At 43.2% G+C, this 25,685-nt stretch overlaps 1 protein-coding gene across 1 annotated transcript; it reads right to left on the minus strand.

Annotated features, from left to right (window-relative positions):
* Positions 1-15,224: 15,224 nt before the first annotated feature.
* On the minus strand, positions 15,225-19,649 carry LOC101756348 (probable transcription factor GLK1). The gene is made up of 6 exons (XM_004965374.3): positions 18,941-19,649; positions 18,707-18,847; positions 16,124-16,477; positions 15,996-16,055; positions 15,768-15,893; positions 15,225-15,654 (listed from the first exon to the last, which is right to left on the minus strand). Exons 1-6 carry the CDS (start codon positions 19,475-19,477, stop codon positions 15,505-15,507), a joined length of 1,368 nt encoding a protein of 455 aa, XP_004965431.1. The 5' UTR covers positions 19,478-19,649; the 3' UTR covers positions 15,225-15,504.
* Positions 19,650-25,685: the final 6,036 nt, after the last annotated feature.

Below are 25,685 nucleotides of genomic sequence, written 5' to 3' on the forward strand. Positions count from 1 at the left end.
AAATGAAGTTGTGCCTAACAACACAAGCATCTGATGATGGAAGCATGAGGGAGGATAGGGAGGATAGTTCCAGCACTAGAGGGAAAGTTCAAAGGGTGTGGGAGACATCCTATTGTGGTCCTACACAGATTCAAGCCGAGCCAATCACGAGGACAAAAGATAGAAGGAGTTTAATTCGGTTTGGGCTTGGTTTGGACCCACCAGACAGACACGGAGTAAAAATAGCATAGCTCCTCCATATGAAGTCGGATTGGGGTGAGTAAATACTCATTGGCCCTACTATCATATTCCTTCTGAGGTGGCCACAATCATCGAAGCAAGGCATCGGTTGTAATTTAGGTTTTCTGTTTTGTAACATAGTCGAGTCCAAGTCAGCCCAAAACTATTGTAGGGTTATATATAACCATGTACACGACCTAAGAGGTTAGACAACATTTATTATTCATCAAAACTTGCAGCATATACTGTTGTTCTCATCTAGGGTTTAGCCTCTTGGAGACCGATAACTAGATAGGGAATTGGGAGTTCCTGCCTTAAGATTGTTCTCGCTTTTCCATTGGGAATTGAGGGGGCAATTCAATTCACTTCTGCGTGGTTGAGTGGATTGCTTACCAACCATGTGGTTTTGTGAATTCGAGGCGAAAGGTTTGTTGCACGGGTAGCGTGTTGTTCACACAATTCATCGGATTTCACGGCATATCCAGATTCTACTTCGAGAAGGTCAGGCATCCCGTATCATCTTGGTAATCAGAGCAAGGTTTTATCAGTAGGATCTTTACCCTAGGTACGTATTTGTTTACTATCCTATACAAAACCTAAAAAAAATATCAACCCTTAGTTTGCAATCTATTAATCTTGTGAGTTTTGTTAGGTTTTAGTCCATTGGAATCGTGTTTAGCTTGACGATCATAATTCCTTTGCGTGTCCTTTTATGCTATTCTTTTTTTTCTTATTTCATCGTGTCAAGTTTTCTATTCTGTTCAGAGTTTATAAATTCAAAAATAAAAAAATAGTGAGCCAAAATCTATCCATTGTGACAACTTTGAACCTACTGAGACTAGTTGTAGGAAGTTGCTCGACGGCTTTGCACATAAGCACCTTTGTGAATCATATTATAAATCTGCTGTGTTGACCATAGTAGCAAAAACAAAAGAGGAAGAAAAAAAGAAAAGAATTCAATAAGAAAAAAAGAAATAAAGAACGTGCTTTGGTCACCACATTTATTACATATTTGTTGTTGATCAGATTTAATATGCTGTGACATTGTGCAAATCTTGTAGCCCTAATTGTCTGTATGAGCAATCATCTTTAGGTCTCTCCATATCTTGTGCAACGTGAGCTCTTATTTCTTGATTTCAGATTGTATAGCTCATTCCTTGGTTGCATCAAGATCAATTTATCTTTGACCAGCAACTAAGCATCATGTTCTAGTTTGGATTACTACTTAACGAGACAACATCAAGAGTGCAGATTTTCTAGGATAAACACAGCCCTCCAAGCTCCACATATTTACTACTCGTGCAATTACCCCTGAATATTGAATTTGCTTAACCATCACCTTTTGATTTTATCACTACCACCAGAGTGTGATCAACCCCTTGTCTCATCGGAAGGTAAGAACTTCGAGTGGTAAGAGGGTGAGGTTGAGTGCTTTCCACATTTTTTTCCACATATACACTTGTTGTAGTAGATAGGAATTTAACTATGATAGGAACTAGCGGAGCAAAAGATGTTGATGGGAAAGGAAATGATAATGAACTTGTGACTCATCTCCAGTACAATCCATTGCGAGATGTGCTGCGAAAGGAGATGACTTCGGGGCTGAATGAACTACGAGATAAGACGGAGAAGCTATCTGAAGAAATCAAGAAAACTGTTAAAGATTTTAAGGAGCAAGCTAATGAACACATGGTGAAACTAAGGCATGACATTGTCGCTGATGTGAGGAATCTAATCCAAGATGATGAGAAGGAAGAAAGTGTTCATAGGTCAACTAAAGGTGAAACAGATGAGGAACGTGCTGCTTGTTTACAATTGGAAGAACAAGAACTCGTGAACATGATGTTACCAATCCTGTCCATCCACATGGACGTGGAGATGGGCAGGGAAGTGGCAACAGAAGAGGTCGTGGCCATTTTTGCTATCGCAACGCCTTTTTTGGTGAACATCATGATGGTGGATTTGAGCGCATCAAACAACTAATAGATTTGAAGACAGATTTAGGAAGCTTAAGATTACTATTCCTAAGTTTTGTGGGACTAATGATCCTGAAGCATATCTAACTTGGGACTTGAAAGTAGAGAAAATTTTTTGAATGCACAATTACACCAAAGACACCAAGTTATAGATGGCATCACTCAAGTTTGATGATTATGTGCTGATCTGGTGGGAACAAGTGTTGAACCAAAGAGAGCAGAACAATGAACCTCTTGCTGCTATATGGGCAGAGATGAAGCGAGAGATGAGGGCACATTTTGTTCCTAGCTATTACAAACGTGACCTTTTTGATAAATTGCAGAATTTAAAGCAAGGGTCTTGCTCTGTGGAGGAATACTACAAAGACATGGAACAGGCCATGATTCGAGCCAAGGTTCAAGAAGATGAAGAGCAAACTATGGCATGTTTCCTTGCAGGTGTGAATTACTCTATCAAGCAAATTGTCAATTTCCAGCCATATAACAATGTTGTGTAGCTGGTGCATCAAGCTACCAAGGCTGAACTACATGTGCAAGAAGATGCAAAGCCAAGATCTACTCATTTTCTGCATGCATCACATCCAGTGGAGGTAGAAACTCTTTTCCTAAATTCAACTTTGTGGTGCTGTTATTTTACTAAAATTGATCTACGTAGTGCGTACCATCAGATTCGAATGAAAGAAGGTGATAGTGGAAAACAACCTTAAGAACTAAATTTGGCTTGTATGAGTGGTTAGTAATGCCTTTTGGTTTAACTAATGCACCTAGTACCTTCATGCATTTAATGAACCATGTTTTGAGAGCTTTCATAGGGAAGTTTGTAGTTGTGTATTTTGATGATATGCTGATATATAGCCGAACAATGGATGAACATCTTGATCACATTAGGCAAGTGCTAGAAGTGCTCAGATCTGAACACTTGTTTGCTAATATTGATAAGTGCTCTTTTTGTAAAGATAAAGTGGTGTTTCTTGGTTATGTTGTTTCTGGACAGGGTGTAGAAGTTGATGGATCTAATCTTGAAACATTTAAACATTGGCCTACACCTGCTAATGTTAGTCAAGTGCGAAGCTTTCATGGTCTAGCAGGTTTCTATAGACATTTTGTGAAAGATTTTAGCACTATTGCAGCCCCATTGCATGAATTGACAAAGAGGGGTGTGCCTTTTATATGGGGTAAGGCACAAGAAAATTCTTTTAATGAACTGAAAAAGTGGTTAACTGAAGCACCATTGCTTGTTTTACCTAATTTCACTAAAGCCTTTGAGGTTGAATGTGATGCTAGTCGAATTGGTATTGGTGGTGTTTTGATGCAAGATGGTAAACCGGTTGCCTATTTTAGTGAGAAACTTGATGGTGCTCAATTGAACTATCCTGTTTATGACAAAGAGCTGTATGCTCTAGTGCATGTTCTAGAAACTTGGCAACATTATATTTAGCCAAAAGAATTTATTATACATTCTGATCATGAAGCTTTGAAATATTTAAAGGGTCAAGCTAATCTGAATCGTAGACATGCTAAGTGGGTTGAATTCATTGAATCTTTTCCATATGTTGTGCATTACAAAAAGGGAAAAGAGAACATTGTTCCTGATGCATTATCTAGGAAAAGTACACTTCTAAATCAATTAGAAGTTAAGGTTCTAGGTTTAGAGATTTTGAGGGAATTGTATGCTGCTGATCGTGAGTTTTCAGAACCATTTTCAATGTGTAAGGTTGAGAAAGGTTGGGAAAAATATCACTTGCATGATGGGTTTTTGTTTAGAGCTAATAAGATTTGTGTTCCTAAATCGTCCATGCATTTTTTATTACTGCAGGAATCACATGTTGGTGGTTTGATGGGGCATTTTGGGAGAGAAAAGACTTAAATGCTGCTGCCCAAGAATTTTTATTGGCCTAAGATGCAGCATGATGTCGAGAGGTATGTGCAGAGGTGCATAACCTATCATAAAGCAAAATCAAAACTGAACCCTCACAGCTTGTACACTCCATTACCAGTTTTAGGATATTAGCATGGATTTTGTTTTAGGATTACCCAAGACTAAGTGGGGGAGGGATTCAGTATCTGTTATTGTTGATAGGTTCTCAAAAATGGCACATTTTATTCCCTATCACAAAAGCGACGATGCATCGCATGTAGCTAATCTATTTTTTAGGGAAGTTGTTCGTTTGCATGGAGTGCCACGTACTACTGTTTTAGATCGTGATGTCAAATTTATGAGCTACTTTTAGAAAACTTTGTGGGCTAAGCTTGGGACCAAGTTGCTATTTTTGACAACTTGTCACCCACAAATCGATGGACAAACCAAGGTGATGAATCGAACACTTTCAATGTTGCTGCGGACAATGCTCAAGAAAAATTTAAGAGAGTGGGAAGATTGTTTGCCACATGTGGAGTTTGCATACAATAGAGCAGTGCATTCTACTACTCAGTTCAGTCCGTTTGAGGTGGTGTATGGATTCAATCCAATTACACCACTAGATTTATTACTGCTACCACATCAAGAGCGTGCTAACCTGGAAGCATCAAAGCGGGCTGATTATGTGAAGAAAATACATGTGAAGACAAAGGAAGAAATTGCAAAGAAGGCACGTTACTATGTTGAAAAAGCAAACAAAATCGGAAAAAAGATGTTGTTTGAACAATGTGATTTAGTTTGGGTGCACCTTCGCAAGGACCGTTTTCCCGAGAAGCACAAATCCAAGCTTATGCCATGTGGTGATGGTCCATTCAGAGTTCTTGAGAAGATCAATGATAATGCTTACAAGATAGAGCTTTCGGAAGATAAATACAAGGTGAGTAACACATTTAATGTTGCTAACTTATCTCCATTTTTTGGACCAGAACAATCAGATTCGAGGACGAATCCTTTTCAAGAGGGGGATGATGATGAGGATCTCCCAAGATCCTCACATTCTTCTACTATGGCTGCTGCATCGAATAATCAAGACAATATTCCCAATGCATACAAAGGACCAATAACACAAGCACGTGCATGGGAAATACAAAATAAGCTGAATCTGTTCCTTACTAATGTACATATTTTTGATGAGGATAGTATACTACCTAATGCATGTACTTTGCTTGTTCTCAGGTTTGAAGGACTAGTATCATTGGAGGTCAAGACCAAGAAACAAAACAAGAGGCTTGCTGAAATGAAGTTGTGCCTAACAACACAAGCATCTGATGATGGAATCATGAGGGAGGAGAGTGAGGACAGTTCCAGCACTAGAAGGAAAGTTCAAAGGGTGTGGGAGACATCCTATTGTGGTCCTGCATGGATTCAAGCTGAGCCAATCACGAAGACAAAAGATAGAAGGAGTTTAATTTGGTTCGGACTCGGTTTGGACCCACCAGACTGACATGGAGTAAAAATAGCATAACTCCTCCATATGAAGTCAGATTGGGGTGAGTAAATAGTCATTAGAAAGCTTATTTCATAAAATTTCAAACAGATCTGGCCCTTCTGTCATATTCATTCTGAGGAGGGTACAATCATCAAAGCAAGGCGTCGGTTGTAATTTAGGTTTTCTGTTTTGTAACATAGTCGAGTCCAAGTCAGCTCAAAACTATTGTAGAGTTATATATAACCACATACACGACCTGAGAGGTCAGACCACATTTATTATTCATCAAAACTTGCAGCATATGCTGTTGTTCCCATCTAGGGTTTAGCCTCTTGCAAACCGATAACTTGATAGGGAATTGGGAGTTCCTGCCATAAGATTGTTCTTGCTTTTCCGCTGGGAATTGAGGGGGCAATTCAATTCACATCTATGTGATCAAGTGGATTGCTTATCAACTGTGTGGTTTTGCGAATTCGAGGTGAAAGGTGTGTTGCACGGGCAGCGTGTTGTTCACACAATTTGTCGAATTTCAAGGCACATCCAGATTCTACTTTGAGAAGGTCGGGCATCCTGTATCTTGTAGGTTTGACCTTGTATTATTTGTCTATGGAAAAATATGGCACCTTCCCATTGAACTCAAACATAAAGCTTATTAGGATATAAAAGACATGAATGTTGATCTTGATGTTGTAAGAGTAAAAAGAAGAATTCAGATCACTGAACTAGAAGAAATGAGGCATAAAGCTTACGACAGTGCAAACATTTATAAGGAGAGAATAAAGACGTGGTTCAATAAAAGGCTTCACAAGAAAGAATTCAAAGAAGGAGGCAAAGTACTACTGTTCAACTCTAGGTTCAAACTCTTCGGTAAAGGAAAATTGATAAGCAAGTGGAACGGACCATACGTGGTTCATTCTGTATGACCTACTGAAGCGGTAACAATTATGAACGTCAAGGGAGATAAATATATTGTGAATGAATAGTGACTAAAGGTATTGTTGGAACTTGACGTTGTGCCTGTCAATTAGGTTGATGTTTACACCATAGAGGAAGAACGGCCATGTCAAGCCTGATGACACTAAAACATGTACCTTGTACATACTATATCTTAAATTCTATTATTTTCATTTGAATTTTTATGTGGGACTCAAAAAGTTATATATATTTTTAGACATACGCGCTGCCACAAAAAAGAGAAGGGCAAAGGTGTCAAAAAAACCCTAGCCGATCGGCCTAGAGCCACCCAGGTTGATCGCCCTGGGAGGTTTTCACCTCCGATTCATTTTCCTCTTTCCCATCTTTGGTAATGATAGATTATGGAAGTGAATTTTTGCGGGAAGGGGCGAGGAAGTTTTTGGAAATGTATGGATCCTTGGTCAAGACTTCAAGAGTATATAATGAGGTCAATTGGAGCTCGAGTTTCGCATCTACACAAGCAATTCAGATCCACCAAACTAGAAAAAAAGGTGCAATGGCAACATCCAGGAGCTCGGGAGAGGAGAGGAGGCAGCAACCGATGCCGGGGGAGGTTAGGTCGATCAGCCTGACCTCCCCAGACAGATTGGCACCACCCCCTCCTTTGGCCGCTGCCTTCGCCCTTCACATGGAACCCAAGAGGTGTCAGTTGGGTCCCAAAACTCCGCCAAGGACCACTCATATTGCTCACATCAGCATTGGATGAAAGGCGTTGTCTGGAAAGCTCGTGGATCGCAAGTTCATCATCCTATCAAGTGATGATGAAGCGTCAAAGAAGAAGGAGAAGGCTGTCATCGCGCCCACAAGGTGTTTAGCATGTCTCCTCGAGATCAAGTGCAAGAGCTATGTGGAGAAGAAGCTCGAGTACTTGCTGGCTGACTATGGAGGTGATAGCGACTCGGAGGATGATAGGAGCCCTGGATCATGGGGTGCTGCAGGCCGTGATGATGAAGAAGATGCTAACATGTACTAGGATTGGGCTGATGAGATAAAGAAAAGTAAGGAGCAAGAGGACCGCCATCTAGACAAGAGCAAGGAGAAGGATCCAAAAGCCGACATGTCGGAACCGAAGGAGCATGATCGTACGTGTTGCACCGCTTGCAGGAAGAACATCCACTATCTCTTCAATGCCGTCGATGACACCATGGAAGCCTTGCAAGATTTGGACCAGAAGGTCGCAGACAGTGATCGCCATCAAGAGGACGACTTCAAGTTCTTGCAGAGGAATGTGAGGAAGCTCTTCGGGATGTGTGGCAACATGAGGAAGAACAGAGCTAATGACGAAGGAAGCAGCAATCGTGCCGTGTGCAAGCAGTGTCACTAGTGCGTTTAGGGGTGTCTCTCCCTTTGTACTTTATATGGTCACGACGAGGATGTCGTAGATTTTAAGCGTGGGGGAGGGGGAGATCACTGCTCGTAGGGAGTTTTTGGATCTAGCTTGGTTGAGTCAAGTCATGTGAGAGTCTAAATTAGTGTTTTTATTTCAATCAAAAGTAGATAAAGTAGTAGTCTTCTTAAGCTTCTTGGAAGACTTAGGCCTAAATCGCTACTTTAACGTCTTTATGAAAAGAAGCATTAATAAAATTCGAGGATCGTGCAAGTATTTTTAGTGTCTACCTTGGCTTGCTAGTCTTTTATTTTGTCTTTACAACTTTGGATCATGAGCATTTTCTTGAATTCTAAATCTTAGTTGTGGAGTTTTAGTAACTAATTTGTTGATGCAATACTCATGCTTTATGATGATCAAGTGCTTCAGTTTTGATTATGCTTTATGAGTAAGGCTTAAATTGGAGGTGATTTAAAATTTATTGCTTATCTAAAAACCTCTACAAAAACAAGATTGATCAAGTTCTTTAACCAGGTTGAGAGTTATTATTGATCCTACCCAATGCCTAAAAAGATTTATTCATACCACCATAACAGATTTAACACTTTGAATTGAGTTAGGATCGCTCTCTCTTGCATTGGTTTGCTTTAATTATGAGCATTGATCATATCCTTTTACCATCTCTGATTTCTAGCCTCGTCGATATTCAGTAATGAGAGTTCTTTAGTAGAATAATCATATTTTCTACTGAATTCCTAAATCTGAACCAAATATTTCTCAATTTTATTACCTGTTCCTTGAACACAACCCAATAATTGAAGATCTATTATGTTTCTGGTTGAGCTTTATGAAAAATAAGGAAAGATACGAGAAAAGGAAGTTTCACCAGAAAGTTGAGCCAAAAGGGAGGAAAGGAGAGGCCAAGTCGATCAGCTTGGTCCCCTCCAGGCTGATCGGTGTTGGGTTCCTTTTCCTCGGTTCATGCGTGAAAAAATCTTGGAAGGTCTCTGGAAGGATCTAAAACTAATGTTTTATGGTGTGGTGTTTAGAGGAGGTTCAGAGAAAAGAAAGAAAGAAAAGTATTGAGAAAAGGAAAAAGAAATAATAGGAGAAGGAAGAAAGAAATAAAGGAGGAGTTTTTACTGTCATGAAGATCAAGAGAGGTGCAAAGAAAAGATGAACTTGTTTACGTAACAGATTTTCATTCCAACCATGTGTAATCTGACAACGATGATATCGCTTGTGCCGCAGAATCACTATTTTGTTTGCCTTTGCACATGTCCACCATTCTATATCTTCTCATCCTTGAAAACCTCACATTATGTGGATGTTGTTATGATCAATGGCTCGGAAGGTAGGCCATCACTAGAGGGTTTTCTTAATTTGATAATATAAGTGTTGATTCTAGCTAGCCTTACCCAAGCTCTACCATATAATTGAGTGACTTTTGAGAGATGAGAGCTTGCAAATAAGTAGGATAGCCACCATTCTTTTGAGCGACATGTAAGCACCTGGAAAAGGGTTCTTGTTTCAATTTTGTTGTAGGGATATTGTTTTATGACGAAAGAAACATCCTTCGAAGAGAGCCAGAAAGTAAGTGTAGTTGATTCTTTAAGTACTTAGTTTTGAATAATAGCTATGGGGGAATCTTTGCTTAGGTAAATTTTTGAACACCCATACTTTGATTACCTTTGCTGCTCCTCTGGTGTTTGTTTAAAGGCTAGGTACTTGACTCGCTTGCTCAAGGTTTGATTCAAGATCTTTGTTCAACCTTGTTGGAGAAGTTTATAGTCACCTGACTTACTCGAGGACGAGCAAGAGCTAAGCGTGGGGGGGATTGTTGATGCTCATTATTGACACACTTTTAGTGCCATTTAACTAGTGTTTTCACACTTAATCTTATGCTAACCCACCACTTGGCACCTGAAATAACCCCATTATTGCATATGTATTGTATTTTTGAGTGTATTGCATTATGACAGGAAATATGACATAATTAAGGGGGGTTTGCATAAAGAGCTTGTCAGATTCAGTAGCTCGGCAGTCCACTAGGGGGTTAACCAAGTAGTTGATTTGTAGGTAGGGAGGATTGCGAAACCAAGAACTCGAAGGAGATCGCGAGAACATGAGGGTTTAGATAGGTTCAGGCCTCCGGAGAGTAATATCCTACGTCCTGTACTCTGGTGGTTTGTATTGCTTGAGAATTGAGATGAGGTGCCCTCGAGAGGTGCCCTTGGCCACCTTATATAGCCTGATGACCTAAGGTTACAAGTCGGTTTTAATCTATTCTAGTCAGTGGTTACATAGAAGGTAATCTGAATACGTATCCCGTAATATCCGGGCTGATTTGAATACCTGACCTCCTTGACTTGTACTCCAAGTATCTTCATATCCTTGGACCGCACGTTCTGGTCGGGCAGGCCCACTTGCCAAGACGGGCCAGCATATTGGTTGGTGGGGACCCATGGGGTAACCATATGCCTCAAGCCCCCGAGCAATGTGTAGGCAAACAAAAACTTGAGGTCATCGCAGCGAAGCTTGAAATGCGGTCGGTTGAAGCTGCGATGGTGTCATAGTGATGGAGAGGCTGTGCAGTGCTCAAGAAAGAAGAAAATCCGAGCGAACGCAGAGCCATATGCACAGAGCGAAGTCGAGTGCCGAGTTGATGGATGACGGGCATCCAGTAAGTCGAAGCGAAGGACATGGAGTTCCTATCCATATGGAGTAGCCCACGAGCATTGAAGTGATTAGTATAATCAATCCAATGGTCAAAAAAGAAGACAAAATTTATGCAAAAGCAGGTCCTAGTGCCCAAGCACAAGGATAGGTGAAGCCACGGAGGCACGCTGACCAGAAGTAGACGCCCACCCCCGAGCATGAGCCGAATCGCATACCGGCCCGAGCCAAAGAGGTCGGCCGGGCGACGAGAGGCACGTTGAGGCATCTGCAGCGCCCAGCCCCCGAGCCTGAGAGCTAGACGGTCGTGGAAGCACGTCGAGTCGCCTCCCACCCCGAGCCAGAGAGATCGGCCAGGTGACGGGAGGCACGCCAAGTTGTCTATGACGCCCAACCCCCGAGCTTGGGAGCTAGCCGAGCCATAGAAGCATGCCAAGTTGCCTCCCGCCCCCGAGCCAAAAAGGTCAATCGGGCGACGGAAGGCATGCCGAGTCATCTGCAGCGCCCATCCCCTAAGCCTGGGAGCAGGATGAGTCGTGGAAGCACATTGAGTCGCCTACTACCCCGAGCTAGAGAGGTGAGCTGAGCAGCAGGAGGCTCGTCGAGTCGCATCCTGCCCCAAGCCAGAGAGGTCGGCCAGGTGATGGGAGGCACGCCGAGTCATATGCGGCGCCCAGCCCCCTAGCCTGGGAGCCGGACGAGCCGCGGAAGTACGCCAAGTCGCCTCCCGCCCCGAGCCAAAAAAAGTCGGCCGGGTGACGGGAGGCATGCTGTGTAGTTTCTGAGCTGTAAAAGGACAATACAAACATTATGTAGCATAGTGTAGATCGTTTAATAATTGAACAAATTGGAAGTTTAATTCACTGTAGAAGTAAATTCTTGCACGTCCTACTGTTGTAGTTCGTGTAATTTCCCCAAGTAGTTAGCCAGTTACAGTGAAGCACCTAACCCTGCTGACCACTGCTCACAGAGAGGATGGCTTATCTCAGGCTATAGCGTTGGGGCTGACTCGATGCTCACATATAGGAGACGCGCAGGATGAGTCAAGGTTTCAAGATTAAGGCGTATGCTACCCGAGTACTTTAGCAACCGTTAAGAGAAGACGGACAAGCCGCAAAGCATTCAAAACTGTGCGGAAAAGCACCAGCATGAGCTGGGCAGTGGGCACCCGTGGGGTGTAGCCCCCGACCACCTGTGTAGTGGACGGACCAAGCTGTATAAGTAGTCGGGGTGCAGCCAAGGTGGTCGATGAAAGTCACAGAGACACAGAGGAGCCGAGATGGTCGGCAAAAGTCATGGAGACATGAAGGAGTGAGGCGTATGAAGGTATATGGAAGCCGAAAAATATTTCATTGTAAATAAGACTTAGCTTGATTCATGGTCGAGTCGGAGAACCCACGTGTCATCTTCATGTTTAGGCTTAGAAGCTCCCAAGTGTCATCTTGATCGTCGTGGTCAGCTAGATGGTCTGCGATGAAGCTAACCAGTCGGGGTTGGTTCCCGACTGGTTCTTGATGGTGTGGGATTCGTCCCCGACTGGTTCGTCAGATCTGATCGGTTGGAGCAGGTGGCGGCATGTTGGTGATGCTGATTGTATGAGCAGCAAAGCATGGTATTGTAGTTGGGGTCGTGGAACGTTGGTGCTGAGTCATGAAGCTTGATATTGATTTATAGGGCCCATAGCTACCCCGATCTTGTGATCCATGCACGGTAATAGCTGTAGGTATCTGCCTCTCGCATTAATTGCTCCACCCAGGCCTCCTTTGTTTGGATGTATTTGCATACCATCCTACACATGCATGCTACGCGCATGCCAGCACACGTGAGCCCCCTTGATCTATATGCTCAAGGGGCCAGCTTGATGGTGTTGTGCGATGACACGCTGGCTTTATGGCCACCGCCTCATCAAATCACGGTTCTGCAATAACCTGACGTTGCTTTCACATCTCTAGTAGCCTTGCACCACTCTCATGGATCACTGAAGCGATTAGATCACAACGGCCACGTGTCATCTTCCCGGTGCACATGGTGGCCGAGGCCCATGGAGCTAGAGCATCCGCCGATTCAAGAGACACTGGTTTGCTGATGATTATTGCCATCAAGATCACTTGAGCGAGGAGGTTGTAGATGGATGTTGTCACGATTTGGTTGGAGGGCATGGGTGGGTGGGCAAGCGTGAGGAAGTCCTTTGTGCTCTCGGGGAAGATGACGCTGAGGCGAGATGCCGTCAAGCTCGCTGGGGAGGATCTCACAATCACCCCTACCTGGCGCGCCAACTATCGGATTTAGTAGCGCGACAGTGCACCAGGGGGTTACCCAAGTGGTTGATTTATAGGCAGTGAAGATTGCGAAACCAGGAACTAGAAGGTGATCGCGAGAATACAAGGGTTTAGATAGGTTCGGGCCTCGGAAGAGTAATACCCTATGTCCTATATTCTGGTGGTTTCTATTGCTTGAGAATTGAGATGAAGTACCCTCGAGAGTCGCCCTTGGCCGCATTACAACTCGGTTTGAATCTAATCTAGTGGGTTGTTAGATGGAAGGTAATCTAAGTTGGATTACAATACGTATGCCGTAATATCTAGGCTGATTTGAATCGCCCGACCTCCATGACATGTACTCCAAGTAGCTTAATGGATATTTGGACATGGGTCGTCGAGGGAAGCTAGCAGGAAGAAGGAGAGGACTAGGAGGGCTAGGAAGGGCCCAGGCTGATCATCCTGGGACCCACTGCGCTAATTGGCCTAGCCTATTCCAGGGTCCGGTCGACCTCCCGTTTCTTCAGCGTGAAGTCTACGATGATATCTAGGGTTTTTTTCACCAACATTGACCTAGAGCCACCTCCTATTGAAGACTCTAAATACCACCTCTTGGACTTCAAGGAGGAAAGTTGGAGATAGAGGAGAAAACACCACATAAACACCATCCAACACCGTCACAAGGAGGAAAAATGGAGAGAAGATTGGATCTACGAGAAGCCACTCGAAGCGGAGCAACAGAGGAGGAAGAAACCTCCCAAACCGATAGGCTTGGAGGTGCCTAGGCTGATCGACCTGGGGCTTTTCTGCCCCTGTTCATCATCATCTTTAGTCTAGTTGATCTATAGAGCGACCTTTACCCAGAATTCTATCAACATGTGTAAGATCATGGGGTAAAGTCTTTATTTATCCTTAGGGTTGTATGGAGATCTTGATTTGTAGTCGTTGAACCTCTTGTTTAACATCTATTTGTTATCTATCATATCTTGATGTGGCTCTTTCATGTAATGGCTAGCCAACGCTATTTGGGTTATTTATTTGCTTACCTAGAATGATCATCAAGCCGTGTTCTTATCATTCTATATTTGAGTACCCTCGTGTAGTGACAACATGCGAGAGGGAATGTGTTGGGCATGGTTCACATCCACTCACAATAACACTTAGATCAATTCTTTCATGCATGGTGATTACATCTACAAGTGATCCTAGATCCCTAGGACAAGCATTTTATCTATCTTGTTTACATCCATACTCTCTATCCGCTTTAATCTAAGTCACTAGTTCTTTTGTTAGTTCAATCTCATCATATACAAAGAACCTTCAGTTACATAGATTAGTCCTTAGTTAAGCATGCAAATTCACTTCTTCCACAGATTGATAAAACTTAGTGGATTACTCTAAGGCAAGAGCTACAACTACTTCATACGCTTGCGGTACATAAATTGGCGTGCTAACTACCATCAACACCCACCTCCGCCTCCAGTCCTCTCCCGCTGGCAGTTATTCAAGGCAGCAACGCCAGCGCTGCTGCAGTGATCGGTTCCTTCCTCTCCGCACCTCTCTCGTCAAGCACGGCGATGAAGCCGCCTTTGGTGGGGAGCGGCACGACCGGCGGCGAGGGGGCGAATGAAGAGGTGCCACAACTGTTGGGCCCCGTAGCGACCAACCATGAAAAGCAGGAAAGCAAGGCCCGCGAAGCAGAAGTCATTGTTTCGTTTGGTGCTCGATCGCCGGTGGCACTGAGCACGAGAAGGCTAACAACTGCGCTGGTGGTGGACAAGGCTAGGCTCTGCTGCTTGCTCTTCCCTCGGCTTAAAGTGCCCCATCTACCAGGTCAGAGACATGGCGATGCAATACCCTACTACTACTAGCTGTGATCTCTCACCAGTGAGTGGTTGGTCACCTAGCTTGCGGCGGCTGCTGCACGAAGCTCTAGGTCAACACCTGCGCTCTGCCCCGGCCTCGACATCTTCTACAGTAAGCTCCATGCCTCCACCTCCTGTGCCCCTACGAGCCGCACGGGTGCAAGAGGCTACATACCCTACTACCGGGCCACCAACCACCAGGGCGCATGTGTGTCTCTGCCCAGAGCCCGGTTGCGCCTTCGCCGCCCTGCCGCAGGAGGCGTGGAGCAGAGCAGGAGGAGGATAAGAAAGAGAGGATTGATGGGAGGTGGGAGAGAGGGGTAGAATTGACAAATACCTCATTTAGCTGGTGGATTGATCCAAACACTAATTTTACCTTATTTCATTTCATTCTATTTTATAACAGGAAGGCGGCTCCATATCTTTTGAATTTACTTCAAATAATTATACATACTAAATGAATCTGTTAGCAAGCGTCATTTGTAGTAATAGTGTGCGCTCATGTATCCCTGAACATTTTTCTTCAGATTCTTTTTTAGCCCCTGCTTAATTAATGGGTTATTAAAAGACACTAGATTTCATTTGTAGCATTTCACGGACATTTTACTAGCGAAAAGAAAACTTTAAAATCTGAGGTACAGATGATCCGGGCGAAGATTTCATTATTCTGACAAACAGCACATCGTACATGGATGCACTCAGGTTAATTTCTCTTGAGGGTAGACTTTTTTTCTAACCCTGCACGAGTTAAGAGAGTGGTCCGTAGATGGTTGGTGAAAATGAAAAAAAAGGCATGTCGACGAATTCTTTTTGTTGGACTGAGGGGACGAGCAGCTATGGAGTATTCATCCATCTCCCAGATCATCCACAAGCTGGAGGTACATCTGCTACACCTTGCCTCTGCAACTCGTCCATGACACTGTCTACTGAAGGTGGCTTCAGGCCAAGGGGCAGTGGCAGCCATGGTTTCGATAAAACATCACCTATCGCTGCATCTATGCTCTCACTTGACTGAAAATTCATAAAGAAAAAGATGCACCGAATTGAGAGTGCCACAAAATACGTAAATATGACAATTTTGTCTTAATTTTGCCTGAAAAACATGTCAGTGCAATTACACTTACTGGCTGTGTCTGTAGCTGGAGCTGCGCATCTTGTTGACTCTTGTTTGCTAGTACTGGAGGAACGAGAGGTCTGTACATTGGAGGTGGACAAGGCAAAACACCCCTCACCGGTGGAGCAGGAAATCGCTGAAAATTTGTACATCAAGCTTGTCAAATTATGCTCTTCCATCACCCATTATGAAATGGCATTTTCCATTATTTCAGCTCAGTTTGTTGACGAACCCTTACCGCTGCTGGCATTGGCACTGCCATGCAGGGAGCCATCTGACCCGGCATCTGCGCAGGCCCCTGTCAAAATGGAATCCGTCAGAACACTAGTCTCCCTATGCTGCATCGGCAATGACACGCAAACGTACCCTCATGTAAGGGTGGTGCCAGAACGCCGGGTCAGACGGCGGAGGAGGAGCCCACGGCGGCGTTGGAGCGCGAGGGACGAGGTGCCGTGGCCACATTGGCACGCGGGGCGACTCTACCCCTGGGGTAGGGTGGCCCCAGACGTGCAACGGCCTTCCGAAGTGCTGCATGGGATGAGGAGGAGGAGGAGGCGGCGGTGGCGGAGGGAAGCCGATGGTCGGCACGGTCCATGCGTTGGAATCGGGTCTCTTCACGGCGGTGGAGGCTCCCCCGGCAGCGTACATCTGCCGCCGCTGGGTCCAGCTCGCTGCCTCCGCCTCTCTTGCAAGCATATGCTTCCTGTGAGACCGGTACTTCTGCACAGATTTGAATAGCAAATCGTTAGCAATTACCATAACACACAAAAAAAATGTGCAACGATTTAGTTGACTATGTGGTTAATTATATGCATTAGATAAGCACCACCTAACTTGCATTGTGATAGATGAAACTCTGCAACAATTTAACTATGTTTAATTTGAGATTCATATATATATATATGGATGTTTCATGTTTGTTAATTTGTATACCAATTGTTAGATCATTTACACTTTGCTCTTTGTGGTGAGCAGGAGGTCCCACTAAAACAGACTGCATAGGGTCCAAATATTACGAATTACAAACTGGCAGTGCAATCGGTGAAGCTACAGCTCACACATCTTACCGATACAGTACACAGTACTACGATACACGTTCTAAGAAAAGCGATAGGGAAAGGACGTGTGACAGTCCAAAAAAGGTCTTATCTCTAAGGCCTTGTTTAGTTGGCCAAATTGGGAGGTGCTAAATTACTGTACTGGCACTGTAGCACACTGTAGCGTTTCGTTTGTATTTGTGAATTATTGTCCAAACATTGACTAATTAGGCTCAAAAGATTCGTCTCGCAAAGTACAACAAAACTATGCAATTAGTTTTTAATTTCATCTACATTTAGTACTCCATGCATGTACCGCAAGTTTGATGTGATAGGGAATCTTCTTTTTGCATAGTGCCAAAGTTGGGAGTTGGGGGTGAAGTAAACAAGGCCTAACAGTGTGGCTCGTTGTCTCTTGTAACCGTACCCTTATGCCAGAAGATTCATACATTACTAGCCTTTGCTAATATGGCACATTTACTTTCCTAAGACATGTTAATGTCCAAATACCCAACATCATATATCAACTGGCTAGTTCAGTCCATTCGTCAAACTCGTACACGTTCCGTGTCATGCATATATGATATATAGGTCAATCCATATGAACGTGGACCAGTTGTTTTTCTACTAATATGAATAATACTTATTATATACTCCCTCCATCCCAAATTACTATTCGTTTTGCTTTTTCTACATACATCAGTTCTGCTATGTATCTAGATGTAAGTATGTACCTAGCTACATATCAAAAAAGTGTGTATCTAGATAAGCCAAAACGAATAGTAATTTAGGATGGAGGGACTATATCAGAATAAAGAACAGAACTGGGCAATCTGAAGTGTGGTACCAGGAAAAGATAGATACCATTAAATTAAGACCGTATCGTATTTCTCTGTTATATCTATAATAGTGTGGTCATTTGAAATTTGAGATACATTAACAGATGGTCATATAAGATTGCATCAAGTACATTTTGTTTCAAAACTTGTTTGGGCAAATGATCATCTTATTGACTTGGCAATTATTTTTTTCCTTTTATAGGATCAAGTAGTTTGTTGCGTAGATGATGTTTCTTGCCACATATTTTTTTGCAACAACAATATCTACTGATTATGACATAAGAAATTGAAGGTCAATGATAAAATCAGTAATCTGTATTAAGTTTCTGTTTACATATATTTCACGAATTCATGAAGGTCAGGATGTAAATCATAGACTAAAGCTATGTTATGATGCTGTAAGGTCTATATATAAATCATAAGTATGTATTATCAGGATACATTAACCGGTAGTTAAATACGGCGCTTTTACATAATCCTATATCATTGGAAATACAATACATGCATTAAAGTTTAAAATTCAAAATAAAAAATTTAGGATGCATGCTCTGTTTGATACACTACGTTCAAAATTACCTTTTCAAACATATATTTTCTATTTTAGTATTGTATAGACAGCTACGCAAGTTAGGTTTGGGTCCAAAAACTGTATACATCTATCATTTTTATTTTTTACATACTTTCTGTACTAGAAAAATACTTAGAAGTCGTTATAACCAACAAACACATTAAATATGCGATTAGTAACTCTTGCACTGTTTTTACTTGAATCACAATCAAGATCGACCACTGGGGTGGAAGCAAAAGTAACTTTATTTGTACTTATTATGATTAAAGGTCTATCATAAAACTGTAACTGTGTATAAAATTTACTTTAATCTCTACAGATTTATTACATTTGTTATGATGTACATCCCAACATAGTTTACTAGCAAATCAAAGAACATATAAGTTTTCAAATATGGAACCTTTATTTTCAAATGAATTCAAATGCCTAACATCAGAGAGAAAAACACTACGCCCTCGAGCAAGAAACTATATGTGATGGAGTTATGCTAAGCATCAGCACGGACCTGTAAATGACTTGCTATATTATGCCGCGTGAGGGAGTCGATCCCCATGATCTCGAGTATCCTGGACGGCACTGCCTTGTCAATGCCCAGCTGCTCTACCGCTTGAACAAATCTCCGGTGAAGCTCCGGTGTCCAATCCACCTTAAAAAATATGGCATAACGTAGTGTCACGTGACTCATCCTTAACGTTTGGTTCCTGTTAGGGCTTGCTTGCAAATTAACATGCACGCGTACCTTTGCTTTCTTCTTCCCATGAGAGTGCTTGCTGGACGACTTGTGCCGGCTCTCAGCCTCCTGCGATGACGATGTCGTCGAAGACGGCGACTTCTCCTCAGCCAAGACTGTTCCACCGCCGCCCCCAAAGTCACCATTCCCGGGTACCACCTCCTCAGCATGGTTGCACTCTCCTTTCCCTTCTTCCACATCCGCACGCGTCGTATTGTCCTCGCCAAGAACAACACTGCATGGATCTAGTGCATCTAAGTGAACCGCATCTGTTAAGGGCTGGACACTGGGCACCTCCTGGTCCATGACACCATCGCTGCCGGTGGCGATCGCCTCAAAGTCGGTGAAGATCTCGGCAGGGTCGACCTCAAGGTCAGGCAGCGCATCTCCGTCTTCTAGCCTGAGGAAGAAGTCCCCGAAGTCTATGTCATCGACCGTGAAGTCGAAATCCAGGTCCGACACAGGCCCAATCTCCTCCATCTCCATGCCGGCGCCTCCGCCACACTCGTCCGCATCGGCACACCTTACCGGCGATACTGCAAGCATCTCAACTGTCTAGCCAGTAGCCCTAGATACAGTTGGAGCACAGGTAGCTCGCGAATGCAGTGCAGTGGAAGGAATGGCGCGTAAGGGTAGGTTGTTGTAACGTTTCTTTTGCTCTGCTGCAGTTGAGGTAGTAGTGACCATTTGGTGCGATGGAAAGTCAGTACTCTCCGGGGAGTATTAGGGGAGAAGGGAGAAGGCATGTCGACCACAAGCTCGCAAAGATTTCTCCGATTCGTTTGATGGGTGGCCTTGTCCGCGAGCGCAAGTGCAGCTTGGTCGCTTCTGATTATATGTTGGATTTATAAGCCCGACAGTCCAGGCTTACCCAAGTGGTTTTTGGAGCCAGTTTTTTCTTTTCCTTGATGCAGCTCAGAGGGAGAGGTGGACTCGATCTCGTGAGTCAGGCGAGGAAGATTCGGGTGAATTGTATTGCTCAATGGTTCGATTGCTCTCGCGAGGCTCACTTAGCCGCCTTATATAGACTTACGAACTATAATTACTTAATACGGAGAGAAGGGCTGTGAGAGTAGAAACGCGTTCAAATTATAGAGGATGGACATATCAGGGGACAAGGACAGCAGCAAATGAGAAATATGCAAATGAAACACTTCTTATCTACAAACTGTTTGCGTTTGGAAGACTATATATATTAGCATGCATAATCCAATGACTAGCCACAGCAGATCTGATGAGCCAATGCAACGAGCAATATGTACTGGGATAACCTTTTGTTTTCACTGAAACCGAAAGGTAATACATATAGCGGTGGTATGTTTGTTGAAAAATGAAGCCTTTTATTTTGGGGTGTCATGCGAAGATATGCTTGGACGTTAAGGATTCATGGTTAGATCCGAGTTGAAAGCCTTCCATAATACGTCTAGAAAACTACAAACTAATAATGCGGAGCGACATTCACTAAGTAGAGAACTGACCTCCCATCCACCCCTTTTGTCCCGGTTAATATTGGACCGTGACTAAACTGTCCTTAGTCCCGGGTAAAAAATGAGGCACCGAAAAGACACTGACGGGAGGGGCTTTAGTCCCGGTTGTAAAGATCTTGCACCGACGTCCTCCCTTTTTATCCCGGTTGAAAATTCCAACCCGGATAAAAACCCAACACTTTTGTCCCGGTTGGTAATTCCAACCGGAAGTTCCGGTTGAAATTACCAACTAGGAACCGGGACAAAAGGAGGGTGTCACGCGGCTCGAGGCAATGCTCTCCGCTTCCCAGGTTCTCCTCTCCACTTATCTTCTCATCCTCTCCTCATCCTCATCCTCATCCTCCTCCCTCTCTCCTTTAGTCACTAGAGTCCACCGGCGCCGCTCCCATCCTCCTCCTCTCTACGCTGCCGCCACCCCCTCCCCTCCCTTTTGCTTTCCTCTCCCGGCCCCTCCCCCTCTGCTGCCCCTTTCCTTCCCCCTCTGCTCGCCCCTCACTGGCAGTGAGGAGCGGCAGTGGGACAAGGCCGAGCAGCGATGCGCGGGGGAGTGGCCAGCGGGCGAGCGGGCATGGGCGGAGCGAAGCGGAGCCGAGGCGGATGCAGGTGGAGGTAGAGCGGGGTGGAGGCGGAGCGGGGCCGGAGGCGTGTAGTGGTGGGATGGAGGTGGGTGAGGGCGGGGCGAAGCGGAGGCGTGCGGGCGGAGGCAGGCGGCGCAGGCGGCCGGCCAGCGGGTGGACGGCGTGGTCAGCTGGCGAGGGTGGGGTTTTTTATTTTTTTAGAAACTTTTTAGTCCTGTTGGTAACACCAACCAGCACTAAAGGGGGTCTTTAGTCCCAGGTGAATGACCCGGGACTAAAGGACCCCCCTTTGTCTCAAAAAAATAATCCCGGTTGGGCATTGGAGAGATATGGCCCTTAGCAACCAGGACTGATGCTCACTTTTTCACCTGTGATTGTTATTGTCCATACTTACTTATATTATATATTTCTCTTTTTTTGAGGATATATTTCCTATTGTCAACGGATGCAACAAATTGTTCCTATTTCAGATGATGCTTCACTAATCAATGATGTATGTGTGTACTGCAAGTACAATTTGCGTATAGATGCCTTATCAAACACTACTGGAAAAATCACCTCCAATGCAGGTTCATAACCCCCTCTAGTACCGGTTGTGCAACAGTACTAGCAATCCGGTACTAAAGGGGATCCTTTAGTACTGGTTGAAATAACCTGTGCTAAAGGGTATCCTTTTGTACCGGTTGGTATTCACAACCAGGGCCTGCCACAACGCGCGCAGGGGTGACCTCATTAGTAACGATTGGTATCCTCAACTGGTACTGATTTTTTTCCTTTCTTTTCCTATTTTCTGTTTCTATATTCTATATTCATATTTCGTATTTGTTTTCATTACGTATACTAGTTCTAATATGCTAATATATAAAGTCCTATTTATCTTTAATATTACATTTAAGATACTATTATATATATTCATATTGTGCAGGATTTACGACCTCATTTAGAAGAAATCCACATAGTTATTCTTGTATTGCCCTGAAAACTTCCGTCTCGAGGAGTTTTTCCTTCCTCTACATCATCTGTGTCATTGGCGAAGTTTATTATATATATACTAGATCAATGTCTTTGCACAATTAAAACTTTTTTGAAGTATAAGCAAATGATCAGAAATACTTAATCTAATTTTTCTAAATATATACACATGGATTGGTTTTTGAAGTATATACACATGAACTAATTTATTATTGAGAATTTTGTAATACATACATTTAAATCGTGGTCGGTGATACGATTCGGATGCATAAAGTCGTGGATGCAGACACAAATGTAGTATCCACATAAATTAGTACCCGGCGGGGGTCTCGAACACTATATATATGGGAAAAAGTTATAAAATATTTGTTGTGTTAAGGAAGTATCATGAGATGTGAAAATTCAACACATACCGGGAAATCTGTCTTCCAAACAAGTTCCTCCTTGAATTCACCCGTTTGAGTTCAACGGAATTGAACCCAGGCTTTGTTCACAGCGTCGAAGATGTCAGCGTATTCTTTTTTGTTTCCTTAAAGAGTCGAAGACATACACGAAGCTCATATCAGGCACAATAACAAGGAGTGTCCAATGGAAGTTGTACAACCAAATTAAAGCTAGTTAGTATTATGTTTAACTGCAAGATTGGAAAAGAAAGAGATGGAAAATACTCTCACTTAAAGTTGTACGGTAGTAATGTATACTTCTTGTAAAAATGCTTATCGAGGAACGTAAATATATTCTTCAAGGTTCGATTTGGTTTATCCCTTAGATTTGCCTGGTGTACAACTTGGGGGTCCATGAAGCCTACGTTATGGTATCCGTTTCTGTGACAAGTTTGAATCTCCATCCTGCATGATACAAAATTGAATAGGAGTTAAGACATCGCAAATTGACTAGACCGAGGATTTTGAAGTTAGAGGAATATTCTAGAGACTTACAGGATCCAGCAACTGATCAATGACTTGTCTAGTGAGTCTTTATTGAATATCATATACAGTTCCTCCAGCAGCACATTTATGATGTCATCCCCATGGAAATAATGTTCATCACCAATCTGAACTTCCATCATAGCCAAACCCTGTGCTGTAGCCTCCATGCACCATTCGTGCAACTTGTACATCTTCGTTGGGAGACGTTTCACCAACTGTGGCCACACGAGCGGTTTGCCATACTCATATTTTCATTTAGCAGGCACAAGGTGCGTTAGGATGTGATCCTCCCCTCGAAGTTGTGTTGCTGTCAGACTTGTATATTTACTGAATTGCAGCAGGTTCTTCTCAAACTCAGAAAGCACCACAAGCGGGGCAACCGATTGGTTGGATTGGGTTCCGAGTTAAGGAATAGTTGTCCCACTTTTCTTCCTCGTTTTAGTTGCTATTGTTATCTGCCTTTCGTAATCAGTTAGCTGAGGTTTCTCTAGCTATTTCCTTTGCTCTGCCTCCATTCTTCTTATGAAAGACCGAAGTTTTCACTTATCAAGTGGTGGCTCCTTATTCTATTTCTACCTTCATGCTTCTTTTCAAGCCACTCCATGCTTTAAAAGTTTTTGGAAGCACTTTAAAAGTTTCACCTCCCTTTACTTCATTGACCAAAGTACCCAAAAATAGTGAAACAAAGAGAGACGAATGGAGCATCAGATGAAACTATAGTCGATGACCATAAAAAAGATGAATGTTGAAACTGAAAAGGTTGACAAACCTAATGGTAACCAGCACCATTACATTAATTCCTTTGTTGATAACCAAAAATACAACATAATTGTTCAAATACATTACGCAACATCATCTGATGGAACGTTAATAACCCTCCTCTTGATGAACGTCCCTTGGTTGTGATCGTGGATAAGTATGGAACGTCCTCTTTGGCTAACAGGATGCTTGGGTCAACCTCGACTGAAAATGGAGGAAGATCATCAAACTAATTATAATATTCTGAAATGTTAGTCTTGTCCTCAACTCCAATGATTTTTATTTTCCCTAGAAGAACTATGTGGCACTTCGGATGATCATCTGACTTATTAGCACCCTTCCCTATTGGTTTGCTTGCCATGTCCTTCACGTGGAAAACTTGAGTCACATCATTTGCTAGGATGAATGGTTCATCTCTATATCCAATCTTGTTGAGGTCCACTATTATCATCCCATAGTTGTCTGTCGCTACACCTTCTCCAGTAAGTTTCACCCATAGGCACCGAAACAGAGGGATTTTCAAAGGTCCATAGAGTTCCCATATCTCCTCAATGACACCATAATATCTGTCTTTTTTTCCATTGTTGTCTATTGCATCGATACAAACACCACTATTTTGGTTTGTGCTCTTTTGGTCTTGGGCTCTGATGTAAAACGTGTACCCATTTATCTCGTATCCTTGGAATGTCAATACTGAGATAGATGGATCCCTAGCCAACCATGCTAGTTGTTCTTCAATTGTGTCATCACCCATCAGTCGTTGCCGCAACCAAGAGGCGAAAGTGTCAATATGATGACGTCTAATCCAGGCCTCTGTCTTCTCTTTGTTTGAGGACCGTACATTAGCCCTATGCTCCTCCATATATGGAGCGACCAGGGATGAAAGCTGCAGGAACCGTGAATTTGCTTTACAAAATGTATCCTCATTGATATCCATCCAAGCTTTCCTCCCTAGTTTGCCCTTTCCCTTTAGTATCACCTCATAGCGCGATACAGGGACTCCAATCGAACTCAGGTCGTCTATAAAGTCAACATAAAACTCAACAACCTCCTCTGTTCCATATCCCTTTGCAATGTTTCCTTCTGGACAGGTACGATTACGAACATACTTCTTCAGAATTGCCATAAACCTCTCGAAAGGGAACATATTGTGTAGAAATACAGGACCAAGGACAAAAACCTCTTCAACAAATTGGACTAGAAGGTGGGTCCTGATATTAAAGAAGGAATGTGGGAAGACCATCTCAAAGCTGACAAGGCATTGCACCACATCATTCTGCAGCTTTAGTTGATTGTTTGGATGGATTGCCATTTGAGAAATCATGTTGAGGAATGCACATAGCTTCACGATTTCCATTCTCACATTCTCTGGAAGAATACCCCTTAGTGCAATATGCAGCAATTGTGTCATCAGAGCATGGCAGTCATGGGCATTTAGATTTATGAATTTCTTCTGTTTAAAATTTATTAATGCCTTTATATTCAAGAAGTAACCTGATGGAACCTTGATACTATTCAAGCACTGAAACATGTTTTTCTTCTCTTCCTTACTAAGAGTGTAACTGGCAGGATGCAAGTAATGCCCATTATCTCTCTTTTCTGGATGTAGGGCATCTCGTTGTTTCATACATTTTAAGTCCGACGTGCTTCAATTATATTTTTTGCCTTTCCATATGTACCCAGGAGGCCAAGCACGTTCACGCAAAGATTTTTCATCAGGTGACATCAATTGCATTACCGACCTGAAGGACTTCCCAATAACGTAGCTCCCAAAATATAGACTTCCTTTTCCACATGGGTGCATGTCCGTCCTCGTCGTTCGGAATAGGTTGGCTACCAGAGCCCTTGCTAAAGACTACCCTCACATCCTTTATCATAGAAAATACATGTTTACCATTATGGTGAATAGGCTTAGTACATTTTTCTTCGTCCCCTTCAAAATGTTTCCCTTTCTTTCTTAGAGGGTGCTTAGCTGGAAGAAATCGACAATGGCCCGTATACACGACCTTCTTACAATGCTTGAAATACA

The sequence above is a fragment of the Setaria italica genome, chromosome IV (genome assembly GCF_000263155.2).
Source record: "Setaria italica strain Yugu1 chromosome IV, Setaria_italica_v2.0, whole genome shotgun sequence".
NCBI classification, from domain to species: Eukaryota; Viridiplantae; Streptophyta; class Magnoliopsida; order Poales; family Poaceae; genus Setaria; species Setaria italica.